The sequence below is a fragment of the Malaclemys terrapin genome, chromosome 3 (genome assembly GCF_027887155.1).
Source record: "Malaclemys terrapin pileata isolate rMalTer1 chromosome 3, rMalTer1.hap1, whole genome shotgun sequence".
NCBI classification, from domain to species: Eukaryota; Metazoa; Chordata; order Testudines; family Emydidae; genus Malaclemys; species Malaclemys terrapin.
The window spans coordinates 142,678,255-142,693,813 of NC_071507.1; the positions used below are offsets into that span (position 1 = coordinate 142,678,255).

The following is a 15,559-nucleotide window of genomic DNA, read 5'->3' on the forward strand; positions in this document are numbered from 1 at the left end:
GGTCTCCTAGTCCAGTCCCCTGCACTCATGGCAAGACTAAATATTATCTATATCATCCCTGAAAGGTATTTGTTTAATTTATTCCAGTGCTTAACCACTCTGACAGGAAGTTTTTCCTAACATCTAACCTAAATTGCCCTTGCTGAAATTTAAGCCCATTGCTTCTTGTCCTATCCTCAGAGGTTAATGGAACAATTTTTCTCCCTCCTCCTAGTAACAACCTTTTATGTACTTGAAAACTGTTATCAGGTCACCTCTCAGTCTTCTCTTCTGCAGACTAAACAAACCCAATTTTTTCAATCTTCCCTCATAGGTCATGTTAACTTTGTGTTGCTCTTCTCTGGACTTTCTCCAATTTGTCCACATCCTTCCCGAAATGTGGTGCCCAGAACAGGGCACAATACTCCAGTTGAGGCTGTAAAATCACAGTGTAGAGTGGAAGAATTACTTTTTGTGTCTTGCTTACAACACTCCTGCTAATACACCCAAGAATTCTGTTTGCTTTTTTTGCAACAGCGTTACACTGAGTCATATTTAGCTTGTGATCCGCTATGACCCCCCCAGATCCCCTTTCCACAGTACTCCTTCCTAGGCAGTCATTTCCCATTTTGTATGTGTGCAACTGATTGTTCCTTCCTAAGTGGAGTACTTTGCATTTATCCTTATTGACTTTCATCCTATTTACCTCAAACCATTTCTCCAGTTTGTCCAGATCATTATGAATTTTAATCCTACCCTCCAAAGCACTTGCAACCCCTCTCAGTTTGGCATTGTCCACAAACTTTATAAATGTACTCTCTATGCCATTGTGTAAATCATTGATGAAGATACTGAATAGAACTGGACCCAGAACTGATCCCTGTGGGACCCCACTCGATATGCCCTTCCAGCTTTACTGTAAACTACTGATAACTACTCTCTGGGAATGGTTTTCCAACCAATTATGCACCCACCTTATAATAGCCCCATCTAGGTTGTATTTCCCTAGTTTGTTTATGAGACGCTCATGCGAGACAATATGAAAAGCCTTACTAAAGTCAAGATATACCATGTCTACCACTTCCCCCTTATCCACAAGGCTTGTTTCCCTGTCAAATAAAGCTATTAGGTTGGTTTGATACAATTTGTTCTCGACAAATCCATGCTGACTGTTATTTATCACCTTATTCTAGGTATTTGCAAATTGTTTGCTTAATTATTTGCTCCATTATCTTTCCGGGTACTGAAGTTAAACTGACTAGTCTATAATAAGAACATAAGAATATAAAAATGGCCAGACTGGGTCAGACCAATTATCCATCCTTCTAGCCCAGTATCCTGTCTTCCGACATTGGCCAATGCCAGGTGCTTCAAAGGGAATGCACAGAACAGGGCAATTATCAAGTGATCCATCCCCTGTCATCCACTCCCAGCATCTGGAAGTCAGCAACTTGGGGACACCCAAAGCATGGGGTTGCATGCCTGACCATCTTGGCTAATAGCTGTTGGACCTATCCTCCAGGAACTTATCTAATTCTTTTTTTAATCTAGTTATAGTTTTTGCCTTCACAACATCCCCTGACAAATTCCACATGTTGACTGTGCATTTTGTGAAGAAGTACTTCCTTTTGTTTGTTTTAAACCTACTGCACATTAATTTCATTTGACCCCTGGTTCTTGTATTATGTGTAGGGATAATAAATTCTATATTCTCTTTCTCCATACCTTTCATGATTTTCTGGACTTCTTTTCTCCCTCAGTCGACTCTTTTCCAAGTTGAATAGTCCCAGTCTTTTTAATATCTCCTCATATGGAAGCTGTTTCATACCCCTAATCATTTTGTTGCCCTTCTCTGTACATTTTCCATTTCTAATATAGCTTTTTTTTAAATGGGGTGACAAGAATTGCATGCAGTATTCAAGGTGTGGGCAGACCAGGGATTTATATAGTGGCAATATGATATTAACTGACTTATTATTTATCCTGTTCCTAATGGTTTCTAACAAACACTCTGTTAACTTTTTTGACTGCTGCTGCACATTGAACAGATGTTTTCAGAGAACTATCCATAATGACTCCAAGATCGCTTTCCTGAGTGATAACCGCTAATTTAGACCCCTTCATTTTGTATGTATAGTTGGGATTGTGTTTTCCAATGTTCATTACTTCATTTATCAACATCTAATTTCATCTGCCATTTTGTTGTCCAGGCACCCAGTTTTGTAACTTGTCGCCGTCTGCTTTGGACTTAGCTATCTTGAGTAATTTTGTATCAGCTGCAAACTTTGCCACCTCACTGTTTCCCCTTTTTTCCCAATCATTTATGAATATGTTGAACAGCACTCGTCCCAGTAGAGATCCCTGGGGGAGACTGCTATTTACCTCTTTCCGTTCTAAAAACTGACAATTTATTCCTACCTTCTGTTTCCTGTTTTTAATCAGTTACTGATCCATGAGAGGATATTCTCTCTTATCCCATGACTGCTTACTTTGCTTAAGTGCTTTTGGTGAGGGTCCTTGTCAACAGCTTTCTGAAAGTCCAAGTACACTATATCCACTGGATCATCCATGTCCACGTTTGTTCACCCCGCAAAGAATTATAATAGATTGGTGAGGCATGATTTCCCTTTACAAAAGCTGTGTTTAGTCTTCCCCAACAAATCGTATTCATCTATATATCTGAAAATTCTGTTTACTGTAGTTTCAACCAATTTCCCTGGTACTGTAATTGCCCGGATCGCCTCTGGAGCCTCTTTTAAATTGGCATTACATTAGCTATTCTCCAGTTAGCTGGTACAGAGGCTGATTTAAGTGATAGGTTACATATCACAATGAGTAGGTCAGCAATTTCATATTTGAATTCCTTCAGAAATCTTGGGTGAATACAATCTGGTCCTGCTGACCTATTACTGTTTAATATAACAATTTGTTCCAAAACCTCCTCTACTGACGACTCAGTCTGGGACAGTTCCTCTGATTAATCACCTAAAAAGAATGGCTCAGGTGCGGGAATCTTCCTGTGACATCCTCTGCAGTGAAGACTGATGCAAAGAATTAATGTAGCTTCTCCACAATGGTCTTGTCTTCCTTGAGTGCTCCTTTAGCACCTCAATCATCCAGCGGCTCCACTGGTTGTTGGCAGGCTTCCTGCTTCTGACGTACTTAAACATTTTTTTTGCTGTTAGTTTTTGAGTCTTTTGCTAGTTGCTCTTTAATTTTTTGTGTGTGGCCTGCCTAATTATACCTTTACACTTCACTTCCCAGAGTTTTTGCTCCTTTCTATTTTCCTCAGTAGGATTTGACCTCCAATTTTTGAAGGATGCCTTTTTTCCCCTCTAACCACTTTGTTTACTCTGTTTAATCACGGTGGCATTTGTTTGGTTCTCTTACTATTCTTTTTCATTTGGGAGTATACATTTAATTTGAGCCTTTATTATAGTGTTTTTGAAAATTTTCCATGCAGCATTTCACTCTTGTGAGTATTCCTTTTAATTTTCATTTAACTAGCTTCCTCATTTTCATGTAGTTCCCCTTTCTGAAGTTAAACGCTACTGTTGTGGGCTTCTTTGGTATTTTTCCCCGCAACAGGATGTTGCATTTAATTACCGTATATTATGGTTGCTATTACCAAGCGGTTCAGCTATATTCTCCTCTTGGACCAGATCCTGTGCTCCATTTTCTATTAAGTCTATTAGGACAAAATCAAGAATTGCCTCTCTCCTTGTGGGTTTCAGCACTAGCTGCTGCAAGAAGCAGTCATGAATGGTGTCTAAAAACTTTATTTCTGCATCCCATCCTGAGGTGAAATGTACCTAGTCAATATAGGGGATAGTTGAAATCTCCTATTATTACTGAATTTTCTATTTTTATGGCCTTTCGAATCTCCCTGAGCATTTCAGAATCACCATCACCATCCTGATCAGGTGATCGGTAGTATATTTCTACCACTATACTCTTATTATTCAAGCATGGAATTTCTATCCATTGAGCATCTGTGGTACAGTTTGATTCATTACAGATTTTTACTATGTTTGACTCGATGCTTTCTTTCAGCTACAGTGCTACTCCCCCACCAGCATGACCTATTGTGTCATTCTTGTATATTTTGTACCCTGGTATTACAGTGTCCCATTGACTGACTGTCATCATTCCAGCAAATTTCTGTGATGCATATTGGTATTAAACAAGGATATTAATATAAGCATTCAAGTTCACCCTCTTTGTATTTAGACTTCTAGTGTTTGTATATAAGCACTTATACAATTTGTCTCTTTTTAATTGTCTGACTTCATGTGATATAATTGAATGGAACTCTTTTTTTCATTTGACAGTTTCTCTTCAGTTCCTACCTGTATTTTATCTACTTCTGTCCTCTCCTCTTTACTACGATATAGAAAATCACACTTAACATATCCTCCCCTATCAGCTGTCTCTGTCCTAACCGTGTGCTTCTCTGCACCTGATGGCTTTCCTCCAGCACTTGGTTAAAAATTCCTCTATGACCTCTTTAATTTTACATGCCAGCAATCTGGTTGCATTTTGGTTTAGGTGAAGCCAATTCTTCCTGTGTAGGCTCCTCCCTTCCCAAAAGGTTCCCCAGTTCCTAATGAACCTAAACCCCTCCTCCCTACACCATCATCTCATCCATGTATTGAGACCTTGCAGTTCTGCCTAATTGACCCTGCATGTGGAACTGGAAACACTTCAAAGAATGCTACCATGGAGGTTCTGGACTTTAATCTCTTACCTAGCAGCCTAACTTTGGCCTCCAGGACCTCTCTCCTACCTTTTCCTATGTCATTGATACCTACATGTACCACGATCACCGGCTCCTTGTTACACCGCACATAAGTCTGTCTATATGACTCAAGAGATCTGCAACCTTCGTACCTGGCAGGCAATTTACCATGCAGTTCTCCCAGTCATCACAAACCTACCTATCTATTTCTAATGATTGAATTTCCTATTACTATTACCTGTCTCTTCCTAATAACTGGGATTCTCTCCCCGGGAGAGTATCCTCAGTGCGATAGGGTACCATGACATCTGGAAAGAGGGTCCCAACGTTGGGTCATTTCCCTCAGCTCCAGTTTGATGTTTTCTTTCTCTGAGACTTTCATTCTCCTCAACAGCACAGAGGCTGTCAGAATGGGGCTGGGACCACTCTATTGTGTCCTGAAAAGTCTCAAGCTATATGTCTCTCTGTCTCCCTTAGCTCCTCCAGTTCAGCCACTCTGGGGTCTCAAGAGCCTGTACTTGGTCTCTGAGGGCCCTGAGCTCCTTGCACCAAATGCACACATATGCCACCTGCCCACAAGGCAGATAATCATGCATGCTGCATTTAGTGCAATAAACTGGATAGGTTCCATTCTGCTACAGGACTTCTGCCTGCATTCATTTTACTCCTGCTGCTATTTTTTGTTTTGTCACTTTTGTGGATGCCATGGTATGCATCAAATAGAAAGTGAAGACAAGATTGCTGCTACACTTAGTATTTGAAGGATTTTCATTCTTTAAATGTACATACTTTATAACTTTTTAAATATATGCCAGTGGATCAGAAACAAAATTTAGACCTTTTTGAAAACTGGTGAAAATCCAGTTTTTGCTTATCTGCTTTAATTGTTGGGCCTTCAGCATTCTTCTTCTGCTCATCCTGTCTCAGGCCCTGATCTTGCACATGGGCAGACCCATATGGCCATATAGAGCTCTGCCGACTCCAATAGGACTTTGTACAGGCACAAGTCTTTTTTTCATGTATTCGGCCTTAGATGCTAAGGAGACTCCAGGTACAAGCACAACTTTCTATATATTAGAGAAAGTCAGTTAGCCACACGAAATAGAACTCTTGGTGAAGATCCCAGGTTACCAAGTGCTACTGTTCTAGAATACACACATTGCATACAAACATTTCTGATGTCTGTTTTTCTTTTTCCCCAGGAGCTGATTCTGCATGCTAAAATCTTCCCGGCTGGCTGGCTTCAGGCAGGGCCGCAGGGAGGTGTGGCAGGGGTTGGCAGGGCTGGAGACAGAGGAGTGCGGGACTGGCTGGCTTCAGGCTGGGGGTGTGGAAGGGGTTGGCTGCAGGCAGGGCAGGGGGTGCGGGGCTGGCTGCAGGCAGGGGGTGCGGGCCTGGTGCGGGCAGGGCATGGGGTGCAGGGGAGTGCGGCAGGGGTTGGCTGGAGACCGGGCAGGGGGTGTGGCAGGGGCTGGCTATGGACAGGACAGGGGGTGCAGGGCTGGAGGCAGGGCAGGGGGTGCAGCAGGGATGGCAGCGGCCAGGGGGTGCAGGGCTGGCTGGAGACGGGCTGGCTGCGGGCAGGGCAGGGGGTGCGGGGCAGGCTGCGGGCAGGGGGTGCAGCAGAGGCAGCTGGAGCCCCAGCCCTTTAAATAGCCCCCAAGCTCCCCGCTTCATCCCAGGGCTCTGGGGGCTATTTAAAGGGCCTGGGGCTCCCCTGCTTCTACTGCCCCGGCCCTTTAAATAGCTGAGGGAGCCCTGGGGAAGCGGCAGGGCTCCGGCGGCTATTTAAAGGACTGGGGCGGCAGAGGCAGCTGGAGTCCTGGGCCCTTTAAATAGCCCCTGGAGCCCCCTATTACCCCAGGGCTCGGGGCTATTTTAAAGGGCCCAGGGCTCCCCTGCTTCTACCGCCCCCCCCCCCCCCCCCCGGCCCCTTAAATAGCTGACAGAGCCCTGGGGAAGCGGCGGGGCTCCAGCAGGCTATTTAAAGGGCCGGGGCGGTAGAGGCAGCGGGAGCCCCGGACTTTTTAAATAGCCCCCTGCAGCCCTACCCCAGGGCTCCAGCAGTGGGGCTCTGGTGGCCATTTAAAGCTCCCAGCAGGGGCTGGAGCCCCAGGCCCTTTAAATTGCCCCCTGGGGAAGCTGTACCGGGGCTTGGGCGCGGGGCCCTCTTAGGTGCGGGACCCGATTCAGGAGAATTGGTTGAATTGGCCTAAAGCTGGCCCTGAACAATAGCATAAGTTTGTCGGAAATAGGTTCTAGTGGCAAAGTTCTTTTAACTTAATCTGATTTCATAACTCTGTGTTTCACTGTGATTTTTTGATGGGGAATATGAAGACGATGCTTCAAGTGAAGTTCCCCTCTGAAAAGTGAGTCTACATGGGAATTTCTTTCTCAACAAATTTGCTCCATGTGTATATTCAGTCATATCTGCTGAGTTTTTTATGAGAACTTTAGTGACAAAAGTAAGTTTTTACTATTTCTGTGAATACTGCAGAGCTAAGCCACAGTTATGGGTGAGAGGTGGGTACTATCTGGCTCAGAATTTCATCAGCTATGAAACACATTCCAGTTTAGGGTCAAATTCTGCCCACAGAAACCCCATTGAAGGCAATGCACTCTCTTATGTAAGTAATGCTCTATATTAAGATGCAATTCTACCGTGCAAAATGACTTAAAATGGTATGTTTGTTGTGTCTTAATAACTCCAGATCAAATTTGTTTTGATTCCAAGTAAAAGAGATACCTGCTAACTGATTAGACACTGTGGTGATGAGTGCTATACAAAAATCCTTAGATAAGCGTCTAATTCAGAAGAAAAACATGTTTTACTTGTAAATGTAGTAAATTTAATTTGGTGCAACTGGAGCAATAGGGAATCAATCTCATGATACCATTTTTGAAGTCACGTTCACAATAAAACTGAACTGTAATAGTTACATGTTTATATAAGATAAATAATACATTTTCATGCAACATTTTCCCTGAAAATTGGCTCCAAAACATCCTTCCCTTGACTATAGATGTCACCTGTATGTAGAACTGACTGAAATTTTGTAAACAATTATTTGTCAAAAAATGGCCTTTTGAAAAAAGTTTAATGAAGAAATGTTGACATTGTTAAAATTTTTTGTGAATAACTGGTGTGCTTTAGTTTTTTTTTAAACTAATACATCAAAATTTTTGATTGACTGAAACCTGGGTTTTCAGAAAACAAAAATATTCAATATGTTTTAGAAAAAAGTTGTTTGAAAAAAATCACAAGTTAGAAAAAAGTCTATTTCACTGAATCAAAAACAAATGTGATTAAAAATCCATTCCCATTTTTCCCCATCAATGTACCTCTATAATGAAATAGTGTAATCTACAATGTACTTGTATTTGTTTGTCCAGATAGATTACAAGCACTGAGATCTTTTAAATTAAATACTAAATTATTTTTACATGTGCATTTTGATCTGTCACTTAGGTGGCTAATTACTAGTTGTGGTGTTTAGATTCTTAACTCACATATGCAATTACTGTATATCTGATATATTTATATATAGGTATTTCTTAAAAGTGGACTTTTGACCTAATTAGCTCTACTTGTTCTATCATGTAGACTTATTTATTAGGTATTCTTGGTGCTGTGCGGACTATGGGAGAAGGCATTGTACCCATACCTCTTAGTCTACCAGACTAAGACCTAAGACCCCACTCAAGGTCGGGGACAAAAAACAAACAAAAAACCATCCAGAAAGCTTCAAATGATGTTGGATACATTAAAAGAGTATACATGATTTTATTACCTCAGTTTTGTAATTTTTTATTTTTGATATAAATTTTAAACAATAAAAGTGAGGGGATGCTATATTGTGTGGAACATTATATAACACTGTAACTATAATAGGTGATGTCTTTTAAAAGAGGTACAGCTAAGAGGCAGGGCCGGCTCCAGGCACCAGCGTAGCAAAAAGGTGCCTGGGGCGGCCAATGAAGAGGAGGGCGGCATGTCCGGCGGCAAGGCCATCACTCCCTCTGGGAGCGAAGGACATGCCGCCAAATTGCCGCCGATCGCAATCACGGCTTCTTTTTTTTTTTTGTGTGCTTGAGGCAGCAAAAGCGCTAGAGCCGGCCCTGCTAAGAGGTATGATACTGATGTGGAGAACTTACAGTCTAAGGGTCTGCTTGTGCTGTTACTGTGCTGGTTGTAGAACCCCAGTTGATGTTCGTGGGAGCTTAGTACAGAAAGGTTAGGCCTAATTGTTCTAATTCTATATTAAATGGCAAAATGCTGAATTGAGCAAAACTTCGGAAAACCAGGAAAAGCAGCCCATGCAGCCCTTAATTCTGTTCTTTCAATAATGCCCTACATGCCCCTTTACTACACATACCTTTATTTGGCCAACCCTGAAATATATAAGCTCTTCACCTCCTTTGACAACCCATTTACTCTCACCCATGGGATTCCAACACAAACAAGCAAAAATGGAGGGGAAAAAAGTTGCCCATGTCATCTTCCCTCTTTCAGCAGTGCCTCAATATGCACATAGCACATGCTTACAGGGGTTCCTGGTGCTAACAGTTACAGATCCTGGTGTACTCACAGCCTTAGCCAACTCCACAGAAAGAATACATGTGTACAATTTCAGAACTTTACAACTCCCCTGTGCTTACTCACAGGATAGCATCTACACTTTCACTTAACTAGCATAGAAGCATTAGAATCCTCTCATATTCCACCTAGTCTGGAGTTGCAATGGCCTAAATGAAATAAAATTTGGGCACTGAAATCTCTTTTAATTTTAAATTATGGGCACATAATATGCACCTCCCATAAACCCATCCTGGATTTTTAGCTTCCTTACAAGCTAATGACTTGCAGAATCTCAGTTTGAAACCACCACAAATTAGATTGATAAACTTTTCGAATTTGGCCCCATCCTGGAGTTGAAACCATGCAGAAGCCCCCTGCTGGTAATGCAGTGATGCCAACTGGGATCCAGGCATGCAGAGGTATCTACCAATGCAATCAATTGCAGGATAAGGGACTTTGAGTAGGGTGACCAGACAGCAAGTGTGAAAAATCGGGACGGGGGTGGGAGGTAATAGGAGCCTATATGAGAAAAAGACCCAAAAATCGGGACTGTCCCTATAAAATCGGGACATCTGGTCACCCTAACTTTGAGTAAGACACGGAGAAACAGACGGCACGCTCCATCGGAAAAGGGAAACTCTTTTAAATGCTCACTATAAACCTAAATGAGTCGTTTCTCTCCCAGCGCGAGAAGACAAACCCTGCGGAGCTCTCAGGAGTACAAAGCAGCACAACCACGAAGCACACAAAGCGCTAGTGTTGCGCCGCCTTCCCGATGGCTCTCAACCCGCTGCCGTGCACGGTACGGCGCGCTGTGATTCACACTTGTGCAGCGTGGGCACCGGCGTGCTCCGCTTTGCACCCGAGCTGCACGGGTGCAAATGCCTGACGTACAGTGAGGCAGAGAAGGCTCCGCGTTCCCCGGACCGGCCGTGCCGCCGGCTCTCTCCCCCGCGTGGGGAGACGGGATTCCTGGCATGCCGGGAGCGAGGGGTACGCGGAAGCCGCGGCGCCCCCGATGCTGGGCGCCGGGGCAGTGTGTCCTCGTTCGGCCCCCGGGACGCGAGGAGGGGGAGGTCTCGGGCTCGCTCATTCACACTCTGCCCAGGCGGAAGGGAGGGGACAGCCCCAGAGCGCCCTTCTCCCGTGGAACCTACAGCGCGCGGCAGGAGGAGAGCGAGGAAGAAGAGGAGGGACAGGCGAACGCGCGCGCACGCTGGCGGCCCAGCGGGCGGGGCGAGGCGATAACCCTTGCGGAACTGCCTGGGAGACCCCGGGTTTGGGGCTGCGCCAGCGCGCGCGGCGCCTCTCCGCCCCCCTCCTCCCCGAGCCGAGTGGAAGGGGCTGGGGTTGGTGCCAGCAGCGGCGTGAGCGCTCGAGCGGCCGCCATTTTACGCCAGCTCCAGCACACTGTCCGGACACGCCGCGGGAGCGGAGAGGGGCAGCTCCTCCGCACGCCGAGCCGCCAGCCGCGCCCCGAGCCCCTTCGCTCGGCCTTCTCCCCCACAGCGACAGGTCAGACACCAGGCCGGGGCGGGCCGGATCCGCGGCCGGGGCTCCCTCCAGGCAGCAGCAGCCGCCCCACGAGTGGGGTGGGAGCGGGCCTGGGGCTTTCGGGCGAGGGGAGCCGGCTCCCTGGAAAATGGAGTCGGGCGGGGAGTAGCACGCGGAGCCTAGGCCGCGTGAGCCGCTCCCGGGAGCGGGGGGCCCGGCTGCCAGCTGCTGCATGATGGGCGGGGGAGCTGGCTGCTTTCGTGGCCGCTCTTGCCGGGCGGGGGGCGGGCGCCCCGAGCTGGTGGTCGCGCACTAGGCCCCGCAGCGGGTGGGGCGCGTGGCTTTCGCCTCATTGTCCTGCCGGCCCGGCAGCTCCATTCATTGCCATGAGGCGCCGGGCCGGGCCCGCCGGCGGAGGGGCTATTTGGTTGCGGCCTCGGCGCCCAGCGTGCGGGATCGAGCCTCGCCTGCTACGGCTCACGGACTGGGGGGTCGGGCGGCGGCTCTGCCCAGCGTGGCGTGGGAGCCGGGCCGGGCCAGCTCATTGTTTCAGGGCCGGAGGAGGCGGTGGAGTAAGGAGGCGCGGCGAGCTCCCGATGGAGGGGCGAGATCGGGCCCGGGGTGTTGCAATTGCTGTCCCGGGGGTTGGGGTGAGAGGGGGATGGCTGGGGGGTGAGGCTGCATCTCTGAGGGACTAGGGAGGGAGGGGGAAGTCGGTCACTGGAGGAAGTTGTAGGACATCTGAACGCGCAGCAGAGCACGTGTTTCCATTGGGCTCATGGCGGCTACCGCCGCCCCCGTGGGTGCGGACTGGGAAGCGCTTTGTTCCTCCTGCCTGCTCGGCAGACCCCGAAGCGGAGGAGGGATAGACCCCGACCCCGTGCACGGCCAGGCGGGATGGCCTGTGATTTACTCCCAAGAGATGGGGGGCTTGAAATAGGCGATCGAGGTGGAAGCAGTAGTGAGTGTCAGTGACTGTATCGCGCGGTAGCGGCTGCTGCATGTGGCAGATTTGCTCTTCCTCCCTTCCCCCTTCCTCCCCCGCCATTGGCGTCTTGCTCCATTTCTAACTTGTTCAGGGCTTCTTAGGGAGTGTTAAGAGACAGAGAGGGAGGTGAGTCAGAGTGTCTGGCTGGCTGGATTGTGTAAAACCTGCAGTGAAGGCTACCCTACCCCCTATAGGCTGTGGTGCTAGGGTATTCCTTTGTGTTAGTGCTTTCTTTTGAGGATTTTTGTGGATCTTCCGAAATCAAAAATAGCAGGGGAGTGGTCTGAGAAATTTTTGGAAGCATAGAGCAGGCGGTTGCATGTATTGTCACTTGAATTGTTCTGCTTGAAGATTTCTAGCTTAATTATGATGCTTATTGCGTTTGAACAGATATCTGGAAACATGGCTACTGAACATGTTAATGGGAATGGTACTGAAGAGCCCATGGATACTTCTGCTGCAGTTACCCATTCTGAGCATTTCCAGACATTGCTTGATGCTGGTTTACCACAGAAAGTTGCTGAAAAACTAGATGAAATTTACGTTGCAGGTAAGATGTAAAACTTGCAAAATCACTTTTGGTTTTTTTATTGGACTCTTCTGGCTTTGGGCTAAAATAGCAACTTTTTGTGGTTTCCAAAAGTATGGGGACTGCAGTCGTATCTTTTAGTACTGGTTTATGGATTTTTTAAAATCAAATACTATAACTGATTCCTAGTATTACCAGTGAATAAGTCTGGGACCAGTCATTAAAGTCACTTGGAGTGGGTAGGTGGGAAGGAAGGAGGTCAGTAAATCAGATGGGTAGGTACAAGACAATACCTACACCAGCTGTTGCTAACAGCTGTTCATAGTAGGAGCAAGTGATGTGCTTGGTGCATATTAATAGTTGTAAGTAACTTTTCAGTAACTGAGGCACTGGTTATATTCTCTTGTTGTAGATGATACTCTGATTTAGTATTTGGACTCTTGGATGCAGAAGTTGTGCTGCTTAAGCATAGTATTTGATTTTGATTGTGGTATCAATTTGAGCGCTTACATCTCTTTGAGCTAGATGGCCCCTTTTCAAAATGTACCAAGTTACTGTGCTGTTCAAGCTGAAGTCTGTTGCTTATAAACAATTCCACATTCAGTTCAGGATGATGAAGATAATTTTGGCCCATGTAATATCTGGATGCCCTATGGTATTAAAATAAGTACATAAATACAATAACTATTTCAGTAAATATCTTTGTTTTTATCTTAATGGGGAAATGGTAATAATTTTTATCATGTGGATGAGTTAAGGAGGAATGGTAGGTTGTGTAATACGAGCCTTTTTACTTGTTACAGAAACTCAGTGATTGATCTTGGACCACTAAAATTTGATGAATATAGTTAACCAGAGATTGCTGCTCAAATATAATTAGTAATTTTTTTTTCTTTTCCCTAGGGCTAGTTGCACACAGTGATCTAGATGAAAGAGCTATTGAAGCTTTAAAGGAATTTAATGAAGAAGGTGCATTGGCAGTACTTCAGCAGTTTAAAGACAGTGATCTTTCACATGTTCAGGTAATGTTAAGCAATTTGGTATATAACTGGAAGAACAAACTGCTGCTAGATTGGCAAGAACTGTACCTAAGTCTTGTCAGTGGTCTGTGTTTTGATGTGTAGAACTTTGCGCAATTAGAATCAGATAATCACTTTAAAACAAATTGGGTTCTGAGCTTCAGATTTACAAATATGAAAATGTCAACTCTTTTTCAGAACAAAAGTGCCTTTTTATGTGGAGTCATGAAAACATATAGACAGAGAGAAAAACAGGGGACCAAGGTGGCAGACTCTAGCAAAGGACCAGATGAGGCAAAAATTAAGGTATGTGTCTGAAGTTGTAAAGTATGTGATAGTATCCACTCTCTCTTTTTAAAAATTAAAAAAAATTCCAGGTCTGACTTTTTAATTCCTTCAGTAACTGTGCTTTGCCTGGTAAATGTTAATTCAGATAATTCATGAACCTGGTAATCACAAATATTAGATGTATTTTGGACTAGAAACTTTTTATCAAGTAAACAGTAGCAAATTCTTCATATCAGTGCATGTATAATTTACTTACTTTATTGGAGTGAGTTATAATATTAAATGTAAAAATACCCCTTTAGCAGGTTGCTTAGCTATAAAGACATGCCTCTTTTAGGTTGAAAAGTACTGTGTGCCACTCTTCCATAATTCGGGGCAAATGTTTCCACCCAAAGTTCTACTGTGCAAGTCAAGAAATACAGGATTTTTTTGGAATATAAAGATCAAATAATACACCTTGTTTTTAATTAAGGATAAATCTGTTCTTTGTTACCCAGACTTAAATAATGAAATTTAGCCACTCATTGTAAAGAGGGTAGCAATGGTGCTATCTCTTTTTAGACACATCCAGTGGATTTGAGAGTTAGCCCAATTGTAGATCACATGATCTGTTAAAAAGCAACAGAGGGTCCTGTGGCATCTTTAAGACTAACAGAAGTATTGGAGCATAAGCTTTCGTGGAGTAAACTTTATACAAAAATTAACTTAAATTTCAAAAACAGTTTCAGTGCACAGAAGTCTGTCTCAGCAGTAAAAGGCTGAAAAATTAACTCCTTGATGTCCAAGGACCCTTGATAGTAAATGGACTCAAGCTAAAAGTTAAGCTTTACCGAGGCTGCTCTAAATGGATGGTTAGGGAAAGGAGAACAGTTTGTCATCCTTAGCTTTTTTGTATGAGTGTAGAATGATGAACTTGTATATTCTAACATTACCAGTAGTGGGGTACTTCTCAGAACTTCTTACTTTCCTCAGCTTGAAAATGGGTGAAAAAGCAGGCTGTGACCTGAGTGCCTTAATTAGAAAACTTTAAGGGCTTACTGGGATTTATATCACCACTTCTTAAAATTGACTTGCATTTGTAATTTTTCAGGCTGTGATTTGTCAACAGCTAGAGTATTAATTACATTCATTTTCCTGGAGTAATACAGCTTTTGCTGTTCATGGTTACAGCAAGTCAATGCCATACCATTCAAAATCGTATTCAGCATGGCTCCAGTTGTGAAAAAATCAGTGTTCTTGATGTAATTAAATTTATTTAATGCACCTCTTCCTCATGGGTGACATTTTATTGTTTGTGGAAATATTTCTGGAAAGAGAAATAATCGAACGTTTTTACTACTTTTATAACAAAGCTGTTCCAGATAGAGGCTTGATGAGGTATTTAACATATCAAATATTAAACTATATTTGTCTATTATCTAGTATTTCTGTTACGTTAGTATCGAGATTTTCCAGCCAAGGTCAGTCCCTTGTACTGGGGTGCCGTACATACATGTAGGAGATACGCCCTGACCCTAGCTTGTAATTTAGACAAGACAAAGGGCGGGAGAAAGGAAGTAGTAGCTGCATTTGACAGGTGAGGTAAGGCTTCAGTTCTGCAAACAACTCACATGTGCACTTTAACTTGATGTGTGAGTAGTTTCATTGAGTCATTGGAATACATGCATGTATGTGCAGGAAGGTGTAAGCAAAAACAAGGGTATCTGGCTGAGATGTCTTTACTTGGTTTCATTGTTACATTAAAAATAAAATTTCCTGGATCTATTCTTATGAAGATGCACCTTGCCTGTTTCTCGGAACTAACTATTCTGCCTCAACCCAACAGCATTAATCATATTAAAATATTCAGTATGGTTACACTTGTTAACGGTTCTGGTTTCATGTGCATATAAACCTACAGTGTATTGTAAGTTTCAAAGCAGTAATATTAACATGGAAATACAGA

The 15,559-nt window shown here is 44.2% G+C and overlaps 1 protein-coding gene across 7 annotated transcripts in view; it reads left to right on the plus strand.

Annotated features, from left to right (window-relative positions):
* The first annotated feature begins 10,619 nt into the window (after positions 1-10,619).
* SYNCRIP (synaptotagmin binding cytoplasmic RNA interacting protein) overlaps positions 10,620-15,559 on the plus strand; it is a 36,769-nt gene continuing 31,829 nt past the window's right edge. For 5 of the 7 annotated variants that reach the window (XM_054024161.1, XM_054024162.1, XM_054024163.1 and 2 more), the window contains exons 1-4: positions 10,725-10,811; positions 12,169-12,328; positions 13,211-13,329; positions 13,525-13,632. In XM_054024161.1, coding sequence (XP_053880136.1) covers positions 12,181-12,328; positions 13,211-13,329; positions 13,525-13,632 — 375 coding nt within the window. In that variant the 5' untranslated portion in view covers positions 10,725-10,811; positions 12,169-12,180. Of the gene's footprint in view, positions 10,812-12,168; positions 12,329-13,210; positions 13,330-13,524; positions 13,633-15,559 lie in introns of all 7 variants that reach the window. The other 2 variants (XM_054024167.1, XM_054024166.1) reach the window with 2 other exon arrangements.